This window comes from Cebus imitator, unplaced genomic scaffold, assembly GCF_001604975.1.
Source record: "Cebus imitator isolate Cc_AM_T3 unplaced genomic scaffold, Cebus_imitator-1.0 Scaffold136, whole genome shotgun sequence".
NCBI lineage: Eukaryota > Metazoa > Chordata > Mammalia > Primates > Cebidae > Cebus > Cebus imitator.
In genome coordinates, this window is record NW_016107451.1 from 2,856,459 (window position 1) to 2,875,380 (window position 18,922).

At 52.7% G+C, this 18,922-nt stretch overlaps 1 protein-coding gene across 1 annotated transcript in view; it reads left to right on the forward strand.

The window, feature by feature from the left end:
- Positions 1 to 16,795, forward strand: part of SLC2A1 (solute carrier family 2 member 1) — a 33,764-nt gene extending 16,969 nt beyond the window's left edge. Inside the window, exons 3-10 of the mRNA XM_017541750.2 lie at positions 11,259 to 11,419; positions 11,591 to 11,831; positions 12,434 to 12,596; positions 12,689 to 12,876; positions 13,147 to 13,251; positions 13,720 to 13,821; positions 14,927 to 15,130; positions 15,504 to 16,795. Of these exons, the coding sequence (XP_017397239.1) occupies positions 11,259 to 11,419; positions 11,591 to 11,831; positions 12,434 to 12,596; positions 12,689 to 12,876; positions 13,147 to 13,251; positions 13,720 to 13,821; positions 14,927 to 15,130; positions 15,504 to 15,704 (1,365 nt within the window). The 3' untranslated portion in view covers positions 15,705 to 16,795. The remainder of the gene's footprint in view (positions 1 to 11,258; positions 11,420 to 11,590; positions 11,832 to 12,433; positions 12,597 to 12,688; positions 12,877 to 13,146; positions 13,252 to 13,719; positions 13,822 to 14,926; positions 15,131 to 15,503) is intronic.
- The last annotated feature ends 2,127 nt before the right edge of the window (positions 16,796 to 18,922 follow it).

Here is an 18,922-nt window from a genome sequence, read left to right on the forward strand (position 1 = left end):
GTTTTCCAGAAGCAAAACAGGGTTGGGGTGAGCAGGGGGCCTGCCAAGTAAAATGCCCAGAAGAGAGAAAGCCTGGCATTCAGTAAAGTGTGAGTAGTATAGTGTGTCACTAGAGTGAACAAGAGGAGGGGGAAGGATGGGGAGGCCAACAAGGTAGGCCAGAGCCAGACCAAAAGGGCCTTGTGAGTATGGCACTGCACAGTCAGAATGGGCAGATGGGCACCAGCATGGGGCCCAGCTAGGGAGCATGGACTTTAGGATGAGGACAATAGGGACCTGCTGCCCAGGGCAGACGTGATCAGACTTGCATCATAAGGAAATGACTCAGGCGTCTGGTATGGAGGGGTGGACCTAAGAATGTGAGACTAGAGACCAGGAAACCATCAAGAAGGTTGCCGTTGCACCAGTGACATAAAAGCAAACCCTCAGAGGAAGAATGGACGGGATTTGGTCATCAGTTCTGTGCGAGGACAACAGAGAAGGGTTTAAAAATGGTTTCTAGGTTTCTGGCACGGGTGATGCTTGGTTTTAAGAAGGAGCAGGTGTGCCAGGAGCTGGCAGGTGGCCATGGGCTGTGCAGGAATGGAGGCATGGGTGCCTCCTGCACGTATGTGTCTGTCTCATAGACCCAGGCTGGAGAAAAGTTGAGAGTTAGTCACCGGTATCCACACACTGGAAGAAGATCTTCTAGGGAGACTGTGGAATAAAAAGAGAAATGAAGATTAAGGCCAGGCACGGTGGCTATAATCTCAGCACTTTGGGAGGCTGAGGTGAGCACATCATTTGAACCCAGGAGTTCGAGACCAGCCTGAGCAACACAGCAAGACCCCATCTCAATTTTATAATTAAATACATAAAAATAAAAAATAAAAAGATCAAGGCCCAGAGAACAACCCATTGCTAGAAGAGGACCCTAAGTAGAGGAACAAGAGCTGTTATCTCTAAAACCAGGAGAGGAGATCCTCCCAAAACAGAGGTAGAATGTAAGCTGTCAAAGGGCCAGAGTCTTTCTGGTTTGTCCACAGCGGTGTCCTTAGTGCCTAGAACAGTGCCTGTCGTAGTAGTAGACACTGGTGGATAGTGGATTAATGCAGTGAAGGGATGCCCCAGGGGTTGAACTGGGCAAGCCTCTCCACAATGTTGAATGCAGAAGAGGCAATGGTGGCCTTGTGGTCACTCGGGCTGACTGGGTGGCACAGCACAGGTAGAAGCCTCACTGCAATTGGGTGAAGAGTGAGAGGCAGATGGGAAAGGGTAGAAATGGCTCTTCCAAAAGAGTTGGTGGGAGAGGGAGAAAGGAGGTGGGAGCTTTGGAAGGATGGTATGGCNTTCTTGAGATTTTTGGAGAGCCCTGATTTCCAGCCCAGCATTGCAAAGCGATACATTGACCAGAAATTCGTACAACAGGTAAGGAACTCTTTTGTCTTAGCAGTGATTTATTAACTTATGATTAAAAAGTCCTTCAGAACTTTAATGCTTTATTTCAATTTGACAGCACTTAATATTACTGCCAAACAATTAGGATAAAAGGGAAGTAGCTCTGAGAGTACAAGAATATTTTTATCAAGGGTGAATGTCTAATGAAGTCAATCAAATTATCCTATTTAATCCTAAATTCTCATAGTTATTTTATAAATACCAGAAAAACAAGTCTTTCTGCAGTATCAGAAAATTTGGTATGACCATTCCAATCCAAGGACAAACCTTTTGTTTTACATTTGTAAGTCTTTGAACTTGACATATATTTTAAGCATTGAAACTTTGAAATGACAGGGGAGAGTAGGGATAGAATAATTGTGAAGAGTCTGGGCTTCAGACTCCTGTCCTGTCATTAAATATCAATTACCTTTCCCTTTTTCTTTCCTTTTGCACCTAAGCATCCCACCATCCAATTCCTAAACCACAGATAAAATACAATCATTAAGAACATAAGGAGGTAGAGTTAATTGTGATTCCTTTTTTCTTTTTATAAACTGGCTATATTAGCTGTTATTTTTGGAACCTACATATTCACAGTTTCCAAGAATGTATTCATTTTTATTTTCAAAATTTTTTCAAAACTTTAAAGCCCTGTCTCTCCTTTTTTTTTTTTTTTTTTTTTTTTTTTTTTTTTTTTTTTTTTTTTTTTTTTTTTTTTTTTTTAAGACAGAGTCTTACTCTGTCACCCAGGCTGGAGTGCAGTGGTGCAATCTCAGCTGATTGCAGTTCTGCAATTCTCCTGCCTCGGCCTCCCAAGTAGTTGCAATTACAGGCACCTGCCACCCTGCCCAGCTAATTTTTGTACTTCTGGTAGTGACAGGGTTTCACCATGTTGGCCAGGCTGGTCTTGAACTCCTGATCTCCTTATCTGCCTGCCCATGTTGGAAGGAATCAGCAGAGGAAAGGGTAAAGATAAGGAAGTGAGGGTGGAGGTCTTCCAGGAGGAAGGTGGTGTTGGAGCAGGAGGGAGGGGCCAGGAGGGACTGAGAGACTTTTTTTTTTTTGGAGATGGAGTTTCAGTCCGTTGCCCAGGCTGGAGTGCAGTGGCATGATCTCGGCTCACTGAGGATCACTTGAACCTCCGCTTCCTGGGTCCAAGTGATTCTCCTGCCTTGGCCTTCCCTGTAGCTGGGCTTACAGGTGCGTACCACCACGCCTGGCTAATTTTTGTATTTTTAGTAGAGATGGGGTTTCACCATGTTGGTGAGGCTGGTCTCGAACTCCTGACCTCTGGTGATCTACCTGCCTTAGCCTCCCAAAGCTGTGGGATTACAGGTGTGAGTCACCACGCCCAGCCAGGGACTGACAGACTTCTGAAGATGTAGAGAAATCTGAGATGAACTTCTGTGATCTCTGGGGCCTCCCATCTAATCAGAAATCAGATTAGAAATTAGATTAGGCAAGAGGTTATAATGGAAGATGGGCGGAACCTCTGACCTCAGCACAGGCTCAGCAGCACAAAGGGCCCAGGTGAGGCTGTAAACTTCATTCATAGGACCATATCTGGGCACCTGTCCAAAGGTCACTTTACTTCAGAAAGCAGCCCTGGCAGACGGAAGCTGGAGATGGGAGTGGCCGGAACTGAGAACGCTGAAATCTAGCGGTGTTTCTTGGGCAAGCACCCAGGCACTCAGTCTGTTGACTTTTGCACTTTACAAACACCTCTCACAAGGCTGGCTGTAGTTTTTCCAACCAGGAGCAGATTAGAAGTGATAAATATAACATGTGAAGAGAGGATAGAAGGACCCAGGAGGAAGAAATGAAAATGAGGCTCAGAGCCCACGTGTAGTAACAGCCAAAGCGACTGTGTGCCTGGGTAGGGCTGAAGGCCTGCCCTAGGGCGGCAGAGAGATTCCATCCTGCCAACTCTTTCATTCATCTAGGACTTCCTGAGCATCCACGCTGTGCCAGATGCTGTCCTAGACAGTGAGGAGGGAGAATTAAGCTGTGAACACAGCATGCACATGCTGGCCCTCAGGGAGCTGCCTGAGACACAGTGTGAGCTGGGCCCTGTCTCCACAGCAGTGGGAGAGACCCTTGGAGAAAGAGTGTAACTAACAGAGGGCTTCAAGTGCTGTGAGAGCAAACAGGGAGAAACTAATACTGGGATGGGGGTTACAGGGGAGCCAAAAACAAAGGGCTTTACAGAGGACTTGGCAGCCACGCCCGACCTTGAAGGGTGAGTTGACCTTACGGGGCAGGTGTCTGGGCAGTGGGATCGGCTTGGCTTCTGCAGAGGTGCAGGGGTGCGAAATGATCTGCTGGTGTGGAATCGCTAGCTGCCTGCACTGAGTACACCGACTTACCTTGCCTGTTTAGAGGAACCTCTCTTAGGAAACAGCATCGAGTTGACCATAGTTTGTCTGCTCTTGAGAAGAGACTTTCCCCCACGAATTGTGAGGATGCCAGTTCTCCTGCTAATTACCAGAAGCTTGTTTCTTCCATAAAACAGGCCCCAAAGGGCTTCCTTCTAGAAGTGGTTAATTAATCATATTATCTTATATGTTTACAAAGCACCTCCCCATAAATTACCGCCTCACAGCAATTCAACTCCACAAGGCAGGCAGGGCTGACATTATCTTCCCCTCTTCTAGATGAGGGAATCGAAGCCAGATGAGGTATCTGGAGAGTAAGAGGCTGAGCTAGAGGTGGGCTCCCAAGCCTTGTGCCTCCTCCACCCTGCGCACTGCCCCTGCCCTCTGTGAGTGATGACAGGACTTTCCTGCCATGCTTCCCCTCCTGGAGGAGGACAGAGGTGGAAGAGGCCAGCCCAGCCACAGAGGGAGCAGGGCAGCTAAATGAACCAGGGAATCCTGATCGTCATATTGGGCTGATCCGAGCACTGCTCCTCCCCTCCCCAAATGATGGAGCTGCCAGTAGAGGATGACTAAGGCCACAGAGACACCATGAGGTCCTGGCCCAAGGGACAGTGTCAGGCATGTCTGAGAATAAGGCATCCGCAGAATCCAGAGAGTTTGGGCCCGAAAGGGCCTCACTGTTTGACAAACAACACTCCTTGTTTGACAAAGGAGGAACCTGGTCTGCAGAAGAGGTGAGATCTGCCCAGGATGACCCAGCTTGGTGAGTGAAAGAGCTGGAGGCAACACCCGCCTCCCTACCCAAGCCCTCTGTCCTGTCAGGCTGGGCTGGGCAACGTGCTCCAGGCAGCCTCTCCTTATCTCTCCTAGGTCCAAAGAGTTCTGGGTCCCCTCTCCCCTTCACCCATCACCACTACCATAAACCCTTACTGCTTACTTACTGCTTGCCAGACATTGTTATACATACTCTAAAAATAGTAATTCAGTTGTTCCTCAAATAACCCCATTAGGCAGACACCATAATCCCTGTTTTATAAGAAACTGGGGCACAGGGATGTTAAGCAATTAAAGCAAGGACACACAGCTAGTAAGTGGCAGGGCTGCAATCTAAGTCCAGGGAGTCTGGCCCTCATCTGTGCCCTGGACCATTGTGGAAGATGGGCACAGTCCCAGATGGATCCCTAAACACCCTTTCACTCACCTACAGCTGCCACCCCAGCTGGCCATGTGTGCTTTCACTTCAGAGCTGAGTCAAGCTCAGTCATGTATCAGCATCTCAAGTTTCCCACACACAGTTGCACAATCTCTTACACCATCACACCCTGTCATATCACATCACCCCTCAAGCACTTCAGTTAGATTCATGGCTTGTTGGTCATTTAGTGTCCACTCGCCACCTCCAGTACCATGGTGGCAACAGCGACAGGCATGCATCAGACTATCTCCGTGCTGAGGTTTACCGTAGAGGGAGCACACAGTACCTTACAGTTAGCCATCTAAAGGCAACGATGGAAATGTGAACAAGCACAGTGGGAGCAGGGAGGGGGAGGGAGAAGGTGCTGCTTCACCCTTAGGGCAGGATTTCTCAGCCTGGCACTGTGATGTTTCTGCTAGTGCTGCAGGGGCCTGTCGGATGTTTATCAGCATCCTTGGCTTCTACCCTCTAGATGCCAGTAGCCAGTGTGACAACCAAAAATGTCTCTGGGCATTGGCAGATGTCCTGTGGGGTGCCAGAACTGCCTCTGTTTGAGAACCAGTTGCATTGGAGAAGGAGGGGTAGTTCTCAGGAGGAAGGCTTTCCAGAGAAGTACTGCGCATGCTCTGAAAGGTGATTAAGCCCAAACAAAGGTGTGAGGTGTCTAGCTCATATGGTGGAGTCACCATGTATGCATCATGAGTCATAGTTGGGGTAGAGGAGACACTTCATTGCAAGGACTGAGAAAGGCTTTGGGTGTGGCTGCCGCAGTGGGATTATTCCTCTGTCTGCCAGGAGGCCTGGCCTGGCCTTGGTTTGGAGGCTGGTCATGTCAGGACTGTTCTGGAGAAGCAGCCTGTGTGGTCCAACCCTCTGGGGGGTGGTGGGTTGGGGCCCAGCTCTAGCTCCAAACTGGGCCTCTTCCCCAAACCCCAAAGAGAGGCCCCAGGGGACCCAGTGGTCAGGGTTATCTGTCCGGCCCCACCTGGAACATCTGGCTCCAATCTCCCAGCTGACCCTGGGGTGTGGCTAAGAGTTGCTGTGGAGATAAGGCCCTGGGCTGAGAGCTTGGGGGAGGAGCGGGGCAGGGCCAGCCCCAGCTGGAAGACGGGCAGGCAGGGAACAAGAGTGAAGGCCAGGTTGAGGGGCTAAGCCGGAGCAGCTGACCCTTTCCTCTTTCTAACTGGCACTGGAAGCTTGGCTGGCAGTTTAACCCCTTCTTTCCCATAATAGCATCCAGGAGAGAAGAGGGAGGGTTGAGAAGGAGCTTGAACCTGGCCCAGGGATCCCTGCTGGGAATGACCTACCCAACCTCATCCTCCTGGGATAGAGGAATGTCTAGCCGGAATGATGGTGAGCCCAGCCACAGGTTCCAAAATGCATACCCCTCCTGGCATTAGTGTAGAATCCTAGATCAAGGGGCGGCAGGAGGGCCACATCCAACCAGCAGCCTGTTTTTGTACAGCCCAAGAGCTAACAATGGTTTTCACATTTTCACAAGGTTGAGAAAAAAAGAACAATGAGTGACAGAGGCCATATGTGGCTCACAGACCCTACCTGATGGATTCTAGCTAGCCTTTTACATAAAACGTTTTCCAGTCCGGCTCTGGAACACCGTGTAAGTAGCATGCTCCCTACTTACAGGGAACTCACCACCTGCACCGTGGCCAGCCTCATCCCCTGAAGTCTAGAAAGCGCTTCCTTCTCCTGAGCTGCAGTCTGGCCCTGGGGCCTCCGCCCTCTGGGGCTATAGACCTGCTGAGTTCTTCTGCCAGCAGGAACCAGGCAGGGTCTGAAGACAAGCTTTACTCCCTGAGGCAGGCCCCTAGCTCTTGCAGGTTCCTCCTTACTCATACATCCTCAGGGTAATGTTTTCTGGCAATTTCAAAATGGAAAACCCTGTCCCTAAGGTCCCTCTGAAGGTGGTGACTTCTCTTCTTGAGAGAGCAACAGTGACAACAGTAACAGCTTACCCATGTGCCAGGCGGTGTTCGCTGGCTCATGCCGCTCTATAAAGAGGAAGTGAGAAGTTCCCTGGGAGATGGGCAGACGTGTGGCCATACCCACAGTTGCCCAGACTGGCAGGAGGTGGTGTGGGGATTCCCAATGTGTCCTGAGGCTTGTACAGGCCTCCCCTCACCCCTGGAGAGCTGCTGGGTGAGGAAGAGCCTCGTGTACCAGAAGCCATCTTGTCCAAAGGATCTGAGCCGCCCAGAGCCAGCCTGCTGCTTTCTCCAGGGTGGTCTCCATCGTGGGTGTCCTCTAGGCTCAATGAGAGACCTGGACAGGGATCTCTAGTAGCCTCTCAGCTCTAGGCTGGCCGACGCCATGGCAGTCCGCCCAGGGACTGATCAGAACCATCCCTCCCTCCTCAGTGCATCTGCCCCCACCCAGACCCCACAGCTGGGTGAAGAGATTGTGAATGGGCTGGGCAGGGAGCAGAGAAGCTGGTGGACGGCCAAGCCTGGCGCATTTCGTGTGTGGGACTCTGACTGCCTTCTGAGGGGTGGTTCGCTGTGGGAAACAGAGTCTGGCCTTTGGTGGATAGGAAGAGTCAGGAGCAGAATCCAGATGAGACCCAGGGCAAGCTGCACAGATGGAGAAGGAGGGCACACTCCAGAAGACCTGGAGATTGACAGCTGTGAGGTGGTGGCAGCATCAAAGGTCTAACTCCTAAGCTTGGGATGGGCATGTGAGGTGGGAGCATGCTGAACAGGCTCATGCCATGTCTCACCTCACGCATGACTCAGGGCTGCAGAGGCTGCTGGGAGCCGATGGGACTGGGCCTGTGGGATCCTGTCAGGGCATAGTAAGTAGACTCTTCTTTTCCGAGGTGCACCAAGACACTTCTAGGGAGGATGCTGAAGAAGCGACTGGGTGGAAGATGTGACCCCAGAGCTTTTCCTCCTGTAGGGTTCTTCTCATTCTCCAGCAACCCCCTGCCCTTCCTGGGCCAAAAGTCAGCGTGGAACCCCAGGGAGGGGAGGACACAGAGTACCAGAACCAGCATTAGGAATGGAAAGCCAGGTGTGACTTCTTCCCAGAAATCTCAGGCATCAAGAGGCAGAAACCCACTCCCCAGCCCCAGCTGGGCCAGGAAGTGCTACTGCGAGCTGCAGGGATGCATCCGGGCCCAGGTTAACATGCAGGGAGCTGGTTGCTCACCCTTCCTCCACCCGGTAAAGCGATCTGAGTAGCTGAGCAGCTAGGCAGTGTCCAGGAGCCAGCCCTGGACAAGGTTGGATCCCTTGTGACCACAGGCAGGAGATATAACTCAGGTTGGAGCTCTGTCACATCTCATTTATAAACGGCCCTCTTACATCTCAAGCAGAGTTAAAGACATGAGATCTTCAAGCTTATTTATTTAGGTAGTTTCAGGCCTTACTTATTCAGCATCTATTTACTCTGTATACAATTCAAACAAATTCCATTTGCTGACTTCTTGGCAAATTTCAAAAGGGGTGTGGAGAGTGTACAAGACAAGCCTGTGAACCACAGAGGGGTCGGGGAAGACCTTAGAACTACCGAATGCAGAAATTCAGCCATCTGAAGCCAGTCTGCACAGGGACAACACCTCTCCTTGCCCCTGCAGAGAGCCCTGAGGGCAGACACCATTGCCCTGCAGCCCTGCTTGGAGGTCTGGTTGCTCAGGAGAGCAAAGGGAAATCTCTTCAAATTTTCACCCCATAATGGGCCAGGAAAGGTTGGACCCTCAGAAGGGCAAGCGCCATTTATCTGGACAGTTCCCTTAACCACCCTCATCCAGAACGGCCTGTTCTTGGCGGAGCCTGATAAATGGGGCATTACCATTCCTGGCCAGTCCTCCTCTGGGGTTAGTTTTGTCCTTGAAGAACACTTCGTGTTTTGTTGCTCTGTTTTTTTTTTGTCAAAATCTGCCTTCTCTCTGCCCTCAGCAGAATCAAGGGGTTCTAGGAGGAGAGCCTAACACCTTTGATTCACTGAGTCTTCCGTTTACTCACCAGGCATCCCCGGCACTGGCTCTGGGACAGACCATGGTGTGAATCAAGCTCGGTAGCATCTCAGGAGCCTCCTCAGGGAAGACAAACTCCTGGAGTCAGGGAACCTGGATCTCGAAAGGTTGCAGCAGTAAAGCCAGATGTACCTTCCAGGCAGGAGTAGTAGCATCTCAAAGGCATGGAGGGGTGGGAAATGGTGTGTAGAGTGTAGGTGTGGTAAGGTAGGGAGATTGGATTGATACCTGGCAAGAGCCCCGATTTTGAGTTGTGTGTTGAAGCCTTGGGTAGACTCTGTTAGTGGTCTGCACAGCCTTCAGGCCACCAGTGTGCAGTGGGGTGATTTTAGGGATGTTAATACCAAGCCCTGGAGAGCCCTGTTTCACTGATTCCCTGCAGCACTGAGAAGTAGCTACTGCTAATGTCTGCACTTTAGAAATGGGGCCATGGAAACTCAGAGATGAAATAACTTGCTCATGGTCACACTGGAAATAAGGGGCGGAGTTAGGACCTGAATTTAGTTGTGTCCAGATTCAGAGTTCAGGTTTCTATTCACCGTCCTGCATGGCATCCTTGGAACAGACAAGTAGATCTAGGATTTGCCTCTGCTGCCTACCAACTATCCTAGCCCCTTGGAGCCTGGCCTCCATCAGGTGCCTCCAGACTTGGAACAGGTTGTGACAGGGCAGGGACAAAGACAGCTAGAGGCTGAGGACCCATGGCAATGGGAAGGAAGGCACCAGGAGGCAGTCCCAGCATACTGGGTGGGCATTTCTGGGACTGCAAGCCCTGATTTGGCAAGTATGCCCGCACACACCTTCCTCTTCTGTTAGACCTCAGTGGGTTGGAAGGGGTAGGGAGAACCAACAGCAGTGATGATGGAGTTTGCAGAGGCTGCATAGCACTGTTTGTGCATGAACTTGTGGCATGCCCCTGGGGAGGGGTGTTGGGATGGGTTGGGTTCACATGGAATTGAGTTTGAGCTGTAAGGGGTAGGGGATGAGGGGCATGTGAGTTTGCGACTGGCTAAAGCACGAATATTCAGATTCTGTGAGCACAAGTATGTGTCCATGATGGTATATGTACACAAGAAGTCGTTCCTGGGAAGCTAGGCTTGCACTTGGCTACACGTGTGGCTGGGTGGGTCTGGCCAGTCCCGTGGCACTGAGAGTGTGGTGAGTGTGCACAGGCAGAACTGGTGCAGCCTGCCTGCCACATCCCTGGGAGCTGGCCAGGATGGGGGCAGGGCTAGTGGACAGGCCTGTCCTAGGACAGGTGTCTCCAGTTCCTGGAACTGCTTCCTTGTGTGGAGCCTTTCCCCATACCTCCTAGCTGGGCCCTTGGGAGAGGGGAGGAGGCCATGGGTCCTTCAAGGGGGTGCTCGCAGGCCAGACACGAGGAACTGGGCCTGGGGAACAGAAAGCCACAATGTGAGTCTTTCAAGCACAGCTGAAGGGTGACATGCAAGTTTGTCACACCAGGCCCTCAGTGCGCTCACGGAGTCTGTACTTCCTGGATGGCAGAACCTGTCTGTCAAGCCCTAGTTCTTCCCCAGCAAGGGGTTGGGGAGAGGGCCTGGTGACAGAAGCTGGGGTCTTGGGGGCTTTGAGTCATGGTAAGAAGAAAAGGGGCAAGTGGGAATACCTTTTTCCTTCTGCACCTCTCTATTCTTTTTTTTTTTTTTTTTTGGAGACATAGAGTCTCACTCTGTTGCCCAGGCTGGAGTGCAGTGGGGCAATCTCAGCTCACTGCAGCCTCTGCCTGCCGGGTTCAAGCAATATTCCTGCCTCGGCCTCCTGCATAGCTGGGATTACAGGCACATGCCACCATGCCCAGCTAGTTTGTTTAAGTTATTATTTTTAGTAGAGACAGGGTTTCACCATGTTGGTCAAACTAGTCTCGAACTCCTGCCCTCCAGTGATCTGCCTGCCTTAGCCTCCCAAAGTGCTGGGATTACAGGCTGAGCCACCGCACCCGGCCTTGTACTTCTCTATTCTATTCCTGAACTTCCACCACTGGTCACTTGCCATCATCCCAGTAAGTCGTGCTGAGCCTGTGGAACCACAAGGCACTGGAAACCACGTTAGGAGAAGTGGGACAACTCGGAGATAGAGCCCAACCCCTTGTTTCTCACCTGGAGAAACTGAGGCCCACAAAAATAGAGGGACTTGGCTCAAGAACATGCAGTGAGTTGTGGCAGAGCCAGGCCCGGGCCCTATCTTAGTGAGGGGTGCAAGGGGAAGGAAAAGGAAGCCCGGGGCTCGCCCACCCAGACTGCATCTGCCCCTGTAGGTGATCGAGGAGTTCTACAATCAGACATGGATCCACCGCTATGGGGAGAGCATCCTGCCCACCACACTCACCACGCTCTGGTCCCTCTCGGTGGCCATCTTCTCCGTTGGGGGCATGATTGGCTCCTTCTCTGTGGGCCTTTTCGTTAACCGCTTTGGCCGGTAGGTCCTGGCACTGTCCTTGGAGGGCCCATGCCCTCCTTGCCCAGGGAGTCACAGATGGGGTGGGGAGGTGGGGAAGATTTCCCTGCCTGTTCCAGGGTATTACCTGTGATGCAGCCGTGGGAAGTCAAGGGATGTGGGCATCGGCCTGACCTGTGACCCCACCCCCAGGCGGAATTCAATGCTGATGATGAATCTGCTGGCCTTCGTGTCTGCTGTGCTCATGGGCTTCTCGAAACTGGGCAAGTCCTTTGAGATGCTGATCCTGGGCCGCTTCATCATCGGCGTGTACTGCGGCCTGACCACAGGCTTCGTGCCCATGTATGTGGGTGAAGTGTCACCCACAGCCCTTCGTGGGGCCCTGGGCACCCTGCACCAGCTGGGCATCGTTGTCGGCATTCTCATCGCCCAGGTAAGCTGGGGTAGGATCTACCTGCCTGGCACAGCCCCACCTTCCCTCACAGCTTCAGTAGCTCTTGGGTCTGTACCAGCAGGGCAGAGTTTCTCTTCCACCAGCTCCCACAGCCCTGCAAAGGACCACTGTGGTACACAGGTCCAGAGAACACAGCACCATTGCCTCCCAGTGGAAAAGCAAGATGACTTGACCTTTCTCATCCCTTCTTCTCACTCTGGGTCTGCAACCACAGGGCCCGCCTTCCCCCAACATGCCTCAGGCCGTTATGCAAGCTGTAACCTCCCTCCAGGAGACTTCCCCTTCCCTGTCCCCAGAACACTCCTGTGGCAGAGTAGGAGCCCCCATTCTCTGTGCTGGACACATCTGTGGCCTTGTCATTTGTCCCCCAGCAACGCTATGGGGTAGGTCCTACTTTCCCCACGTGACCTGTGAGGAAACCAAGGTTCAGAGAGGTCGAGCCTCATGTTAGTGGCAGGGCCGCCAGAACTGGGGCCCTTCTCTGAAGCAGCAGCTGACACAAAGCAGGGAAGGCCACTCTGGCAGGACAGGCTGGGAAGAGGGGTCAGGGCGGAGGCGCTCACGGCCACTGCTTCCCCCAGGTGTTCGGCCTGGACTCCATCATGGGCAATGAGGACCTGTGGCCCCTGCTGCTGAGCATCATCTTCGTCCCAGCCCTGCTGCAGTGCATCGTGCTGCCCTTCTGCCCCGAGAGCCCCCGCTTCCTGCTCATCAACCGCAACGAGGAGAACCGGGCCAAGAGTGGTATGGGCAGAGCCCTGCCCTCCTCCCCACTCCCGAAGCCCTGGCCTTCTTCCCACTCTGAGCCACCCCCACCTTCCCTCTGGTCCCCCCAGTGCTGAAGAAGCTGCGCGGGACGGCTGACGTGACCCATGACCTGCAGGAGATGAAGGAGGAGAGTCGGCAGATGATGCGGGAGAAGAAGGTCACCATCCTGGAACTGTTCCGCTCGGCCGCCTACCGCCAGCCCATCCTCATCGCCGTGGTGCTGCAGCTGTCCCAGCAGCTGTCAGGCATCAATGCTGTGAGTGCCCCCACCCACCCTTCCTGTGCCCCAGCCAAGCCCTTGTGCACAGTGAACAAGTCCCAAACTTAAAACAATGGATATGCCTCTGCTGAAGGGGAAGCTTCCCTTTAGAACCCAAGCCCATAAGGTCACTGCAGTGCAGTGTCCCTCTGCCTGAGTATTTGTCCCCTTCATTCTTTACTCATCCTGGGTCCTACATCCACCGCTGCAGAGGCAGCGAAGGCTCACATGTCCAGGGAGGCCCCAACAGTTTCTCTTGTCTGGCAGGTCTTCTATTACTCCACGAGCATCTTCGAGAAGGCAGGGGTGCAGCAGCCTGTGTACGCCACCATCGGCTCCGGCATCGTCAACACGGCCTTCACCGTCGTGTCGGTGAGTCTTGGCCTACTGTCGTCAGCAGCCAGGGCCCACGCTCAGGACTCATGTCAGAATGGCAGCGTTTACTGAACGCCAGGCATGTGTCACATGCTCCATGAAATGCCACCTCATTTTATTCCCAACTACCTGTGGGGTTCATTTGCTCACACTGCATAGCTGATGCGGAGGCTCAGAGAAGAGAAATCACAAACAGCTCACCCAAGGTCACAGCCAGGGTGCCCAGTTGTCTGGCTCTCTAGGGCTGCCTCTCACCCCCTGTACTGCTGTTGGGCTCTGGGGCCAGCTCTCTGCCCCTCATTCCCATCTGGCCCCCCAGCCAAGCCCAGGGAAGAGGCGGTACCATCTTCCCCGCTGGTCTTTGCAGTGCCCTGTGGCTTTCCTGGCTGTTGAGGCAAGCCTCTGGGTGGGTGGGTTCAGAGGGGCACCAGGCAGGGGTGTCACTGATACTGTCTGTGCCCACAGCTATTTGTGGTGGAGCGAGCAGGCCGGCGGACCCTGCACCTCATAGGCCTGGCTGGCATGGCGGGTTGTGCTATACTCATGACCATTGCGCTGGCATTGCTGGTGAGTTGCCAGGTTCTGGAGGGTGAGGGTTGGGGGAGAGTTCACCTGGGCTTCAGATCCCAAAATGCCTGTCTCAGCCCCAGCCTGGCAGGCCAGGTGCTGGCTGCATTCTCCCCGGCTCTGTATCCCGGGGCTTGGGTCCGACCTTCTGGCTCCTGAAATTGTCTCCTTCCAAACCACAAACTTTCACCTCCTTAAGGAATTGCCTTGCCTAATATTAACCCTTTCCAGTCATCATCTGTAGCCTCAATTCATCTTCACAGAACTCCGGGCATTAGTGCTGTCCTCTCCACAGGGGTGCAGAAACATGCCTTGCCTCACTCAGTTCACACGACTGGAGGTAGGGTTCAGTTATTCCCATTTTACGGGGGAGGAAGCCTAGGTCCCAGTGAGGTTAGTAACTTGTCAGATAAAGGATGAAGCCAGGAATCAACCTCAGTCCCAAGCCTGTGACTGTGACCGCTGCGCTAACCCTGTGCCTGGCACTCACACACAGGCACTCGTTTATTCAGCCTCTGGGCAAGGAAAACACCATGACTGTCATTTTATGGCTCAGCCTGGTCTTGGACAGTTTGGTGGTTGTCGAAAGGTCAGACATGCAGCCAAGTAGAAAGTGGCAGATCTGAGATCTGAACTGAAGCCCATAACTTTTCTACTCTGGCCGCCTCAAGAAGGGTTATATGCAGAACAATATGCTTAGTGCTTACTCTGTGCCAGCCTGAGCTGGGTGCCTCACAAGCCTTAGAACCTGAGTCCACCTCACCCCCAGGAATGTTGTTCTGTATCCTGCCACAGGTGGACTGCGCTGCAGGCACGACCAGGGGACCACGGGGCTTCTTAGCACTGTCCACATGCACACCACATTACCACTCCCGGGGGTGGACTCACACTTGCCACCACCCTGCAGGACTTATATCATTTTGTTCAGATGAGGAAGCTGAGTCCCAATGCTGGATACCTGGGGCACACAACAGATCCAGGATCAGCCCCAGGCCTCCTGCCTTCCAGCATTGCCCTACTCTGGGCTGCCTCTGCAGCTTCTGTTTCCCCTGAGGAGTCATCACAGCCCAGTCTAACTTTTCCCCTTCTCCATCATCCTCAACAGGAGCAGCTGCCCTGGATGTCCTATCTGAGCATTGTGGCCATCTTTGGCTTCGTGGCCTTCTTTGAAGTGGGTCCCGGCCCCATCCCATGGTTCATCGTGGCTGAACTCTTCAGCCAGGGTCCACGTCCAGCTGCCATTGCTGTTGCAGGCTTCTCCAACTGGACCTCAAATTTCATTGTGGGCATGTGCTTCCAGTATGTGGAGGTGAGAACCCCCACTGTCTCTATCCTCACCATTTCTCACCTGCACACATGACCCCACAGTGCTGTGCAAAGTCCTTTCCCAGCATTCTCATTAGTAATCACGCTGAGGACGAACTGCGAGTAGGAAGCCCAGGTTACATGACTAAGAATGCTGACCTCAACTCCAGGGTTCTCCCCTCAGCTTTGAATGGTGCTCCTGGAGCCTATTACATGCTAGGTGCAAGCATGATCTCATTTAATAATGATAGCATCCCTGGGTAGGTGGATGTTCCCCTTTTCAGCTTAAAGGCCCAAAGGTAAAGTGACTTATCCAAAGTCCTACAGCCAGGATGTAGGGTCATGACTCCAACCAAGTGTGTCTGTGTGTCTTTCAGCAACTGTGTGGTCCCTACGTCTTCATCATCTTCACTGTGCTCCTGGTTCTGTTCTTCATCTTCACCTACTTCAAAGTTCCTGAGACTAAAGGCCGGACCTTCGATGAGATTGCTTCCGGCTTCCGGCAGGGGGGAAACAGCCAAAGTGACAAGACACCCGAAGAGCTGTTCCATCCTCTGGGGGCTGATTCCCAAGTGTAAGACGCCCCAAACCACCAGCCCGGCCTCTTCCCAGCAGCCCTAAGGATCTCTCGGGAGCACAGGCAGCTGGACGAGACTTCCAAACTGACAGATCTCAGCCGAGCCGGGCCTGGGGCTCCTTTCTCCAGCCACCAATGATGTCCAGAAGAATATTCAGGACTTAACGGCTCCAGGATTTTAACAAAAGCAAGACTGTTGCTCAAATCTATTCAGACAAGCAACAGGTTTTATAATTTTTTTATTACTGATTTTGTTATTTTTATATCAGCCTGAGTCTCTGTACCCACATCCCAGGCTTCGCCCTGAATGGCTCTGTGCCTGAGGGTGAGGACTAAGCCCTGTCCAGACACTTGCCTTCTTCACCAAGCTAATCTGTAGGGCTGGACCGATGTCCTAAGGACACACTAATCGAACTATGAACTACTAGGCTTCTATCCCAGGAGGTGGCTATGGCCACCCCTTCTGCTGGCCTGGACCTCCCCACCCTAAGGGTCAGGCTCCATTAGGATTTGCCCATTCCCATCTCTTCCTGCCCAACCACTCAAATTAATCTTAACTTACCTGAGACCAGTTGGGAGCACTGGAGTGCAGGGAGGAGAAGGGAAGGGCCAGTCTGGGCTGCCAGGTTCTAGTCTCCTTTGCACTGAGGGCTACACTATCACCATGAGAAGAGGGCCTACGGGAGCCTGCGAACTCACTGCTCAAGAAGACACAGAGACTCCTGCCCTGCTGTGTATAGATGCAAGATATTTATATATATTTTTTGGTTGTCAATATTAAATACAGACACTAAGTTATAGTATATCTGGACAAGCCAACTTGTAAATACACCACCGCACTCCTGTTACTTACCTAAACAGATATAAATGGCTGGTTTTTAGAAACATGGTTTTGAAATGCTTGTGGACTGAGGAGGGTAGGGAGGCTTGGATGGGAGTGAGACAGAAGTAAGTGGGGTTGCAACCACTGCAGTGGCTTAGGCTTTAACTTGGGATCCAGTCCCTTACGCCTACCTCTCATCAGTGCCTTCTACTGCTCAACCATCTGTTTGACCCCTGTTACCCAGAGAATATATACATTCTTTATCTTGACATTCAAGGCATTTCTTTCACATAATATTTGATAGTTGGTGTTCAAAAAAATGGTAGCTTTGTGCCAACTGTGATGCTCAGGCTTGAAATGCATTATTTTGAATCTGAAGTAAATACTGTACCTTTAATTGACAGGCTCAAAGAGATTACGTGCCTGAAGCTGCACAATGAATAAGCTAAATCCCCTGATTTTAACAGTGGTACTATACAACCCCTACTCCATTAACTCCACCCACCTCCGGCACCCCCCCCACCCCACACACACACAAAATGAACAATAGTCTTTGTATGGGCCCAGTGAGCTGTCAAGCTGTCTTGTGTTCATATCATTTGGAATTGCCCCTTCTGGTTCCTCTTTGTATGCTACTGTTTCCTCTCTAAAGACGGCTGATTCTCCTCCTTCACCCCTGAATTTCCAGAGCACTTCATCTGTTCCTTCATCACAAGTCCAGTTTTCTGCCACTAGTCTGAATTTCATGAGAAGATGCCGATTGGTTCCTCTGGGTCCTCAGCACTATTCAGTACAGTGTTTAATGCGCAGCAGGCACTCAGAAAAACACTTAAGGTAATAAAACACCAAGGATATTTATCTCTAGAGGCTCAGCTGACAAAGTCTGGGAGAAACTTGTTTTTGTAACTACAGGCAGGCTTTTGTCTTCCTGACATGAAGAGGTGTGAGAAGAGAGTGTGAGAGGTGTAAGAAGGATGTGAGAAGGGAAACGTACTTAGCAAATGGAAAGACCTATGTGTATTAACTTTGAATATAATCTATGAGGACACCCATCTCCATCTCACAAAGGAGAGCAGGCTGAGAAGGATGTGCTGTGCCTGAGCCTGGGGACCGGGCAGTTAATTGGTGAAGGGTTGGGCCAGGTGACTGGAAGCCTTATCTTGTGCTCCTAAAAGACTTCTGTTGAAAGGGTTATGGGAGTCCTCCCGGGGGTAGGGGGAAGCGGGGGCGCGGCGAGGAGAGGCCGGGACCCAGGCTGTCAGGGCTGCCACTCGGGGGACCTTACTGATACGACGCTCTTAACTCAGAGGCAATCCCCACTGGACCGGAAAGGAAACAGACGCGGTGGGGTGGTGATGGGCGACCGGACCTGAGGACCGCCAGGCGGACGGCGCACGGAGCTCATTGGCACCTGAGGGCCCCACAGGCCAGCAGAGCTAGGCAGCACCCAGCCCCACCCCGGCCTGGGGCGTCCAGACCCGAGTCTGAACAGGCCCGGCAACCTACTCGCAGCTCCCTCCCGCCCTGGGTCAGCATACACGTCCCCGAGCACCGCCATTTCCCCAAATGCAAAATGCCGCGCAGGCGCAGGGAGTCCGGTCCGCCCTCAGCGTGGCCCAGAGTGCCGCGGCAGCACGGCTGCCAGTCGGTCCCCAGACGCCTCTCCTCTAGAGGCCGCAATCCACCCAGGGTAGAAGACTTGGGGCCAAGGTTCGGCCGCCTACCGCCCGGGTCGATGTAGCATCCTCCCCAGACCTCACAGTGGTGCCCTCTAAGCCCGGCCAACGACGGCGCACAGACTTGTTTAGGGAGGGGCGGAGCCAGGTGGCATCTCCACCAATCAGAGGCGCACTGTTGGGCCCGACGAAGAACGGGCTCCGAGGCTCCACCAATCACAGCCTGGCGGCTCCAAGCGCTGGCTCCTGGGACTACCTGGACGCCCCCTTGCCGGGCGTTGTCGTTTACTCTGGAGGGGGTGACGGTGACTTGTGTATTGCTGGGCATCCCTGGGGACGTAGCTCACCCGGTTTCCTTTCCCGCATAAGGTGACGTCTATGTTTCTGAGGAAAAGGGATAAATAGATAACGAGGCTGTTCTCTAGGCCACCATCTTTCCCCAGCAGTGCTTAGTTGTTTCAGTGACAGTGTCATGAGATCTTTTATTTGAAATCTTAGGCGCAAAATCTCCTCTCCCTGGAAACCTTCTGGATCAAGTTTTCCCGGTGACTCCACAGCGTCTTGTAGTTCCTCCATCAAAGCGCTCTCCACGCTGTACTGGAATTGATGACTGTCCTTCCACCACACCGTCTGGCGGGGCGGGGTGGGAGGGCGGCTGCGGCAGGAACAGGGCTGAGTCATGCCTTGGTCACCACTTCCCACCACAGACTCTAGTCAGGG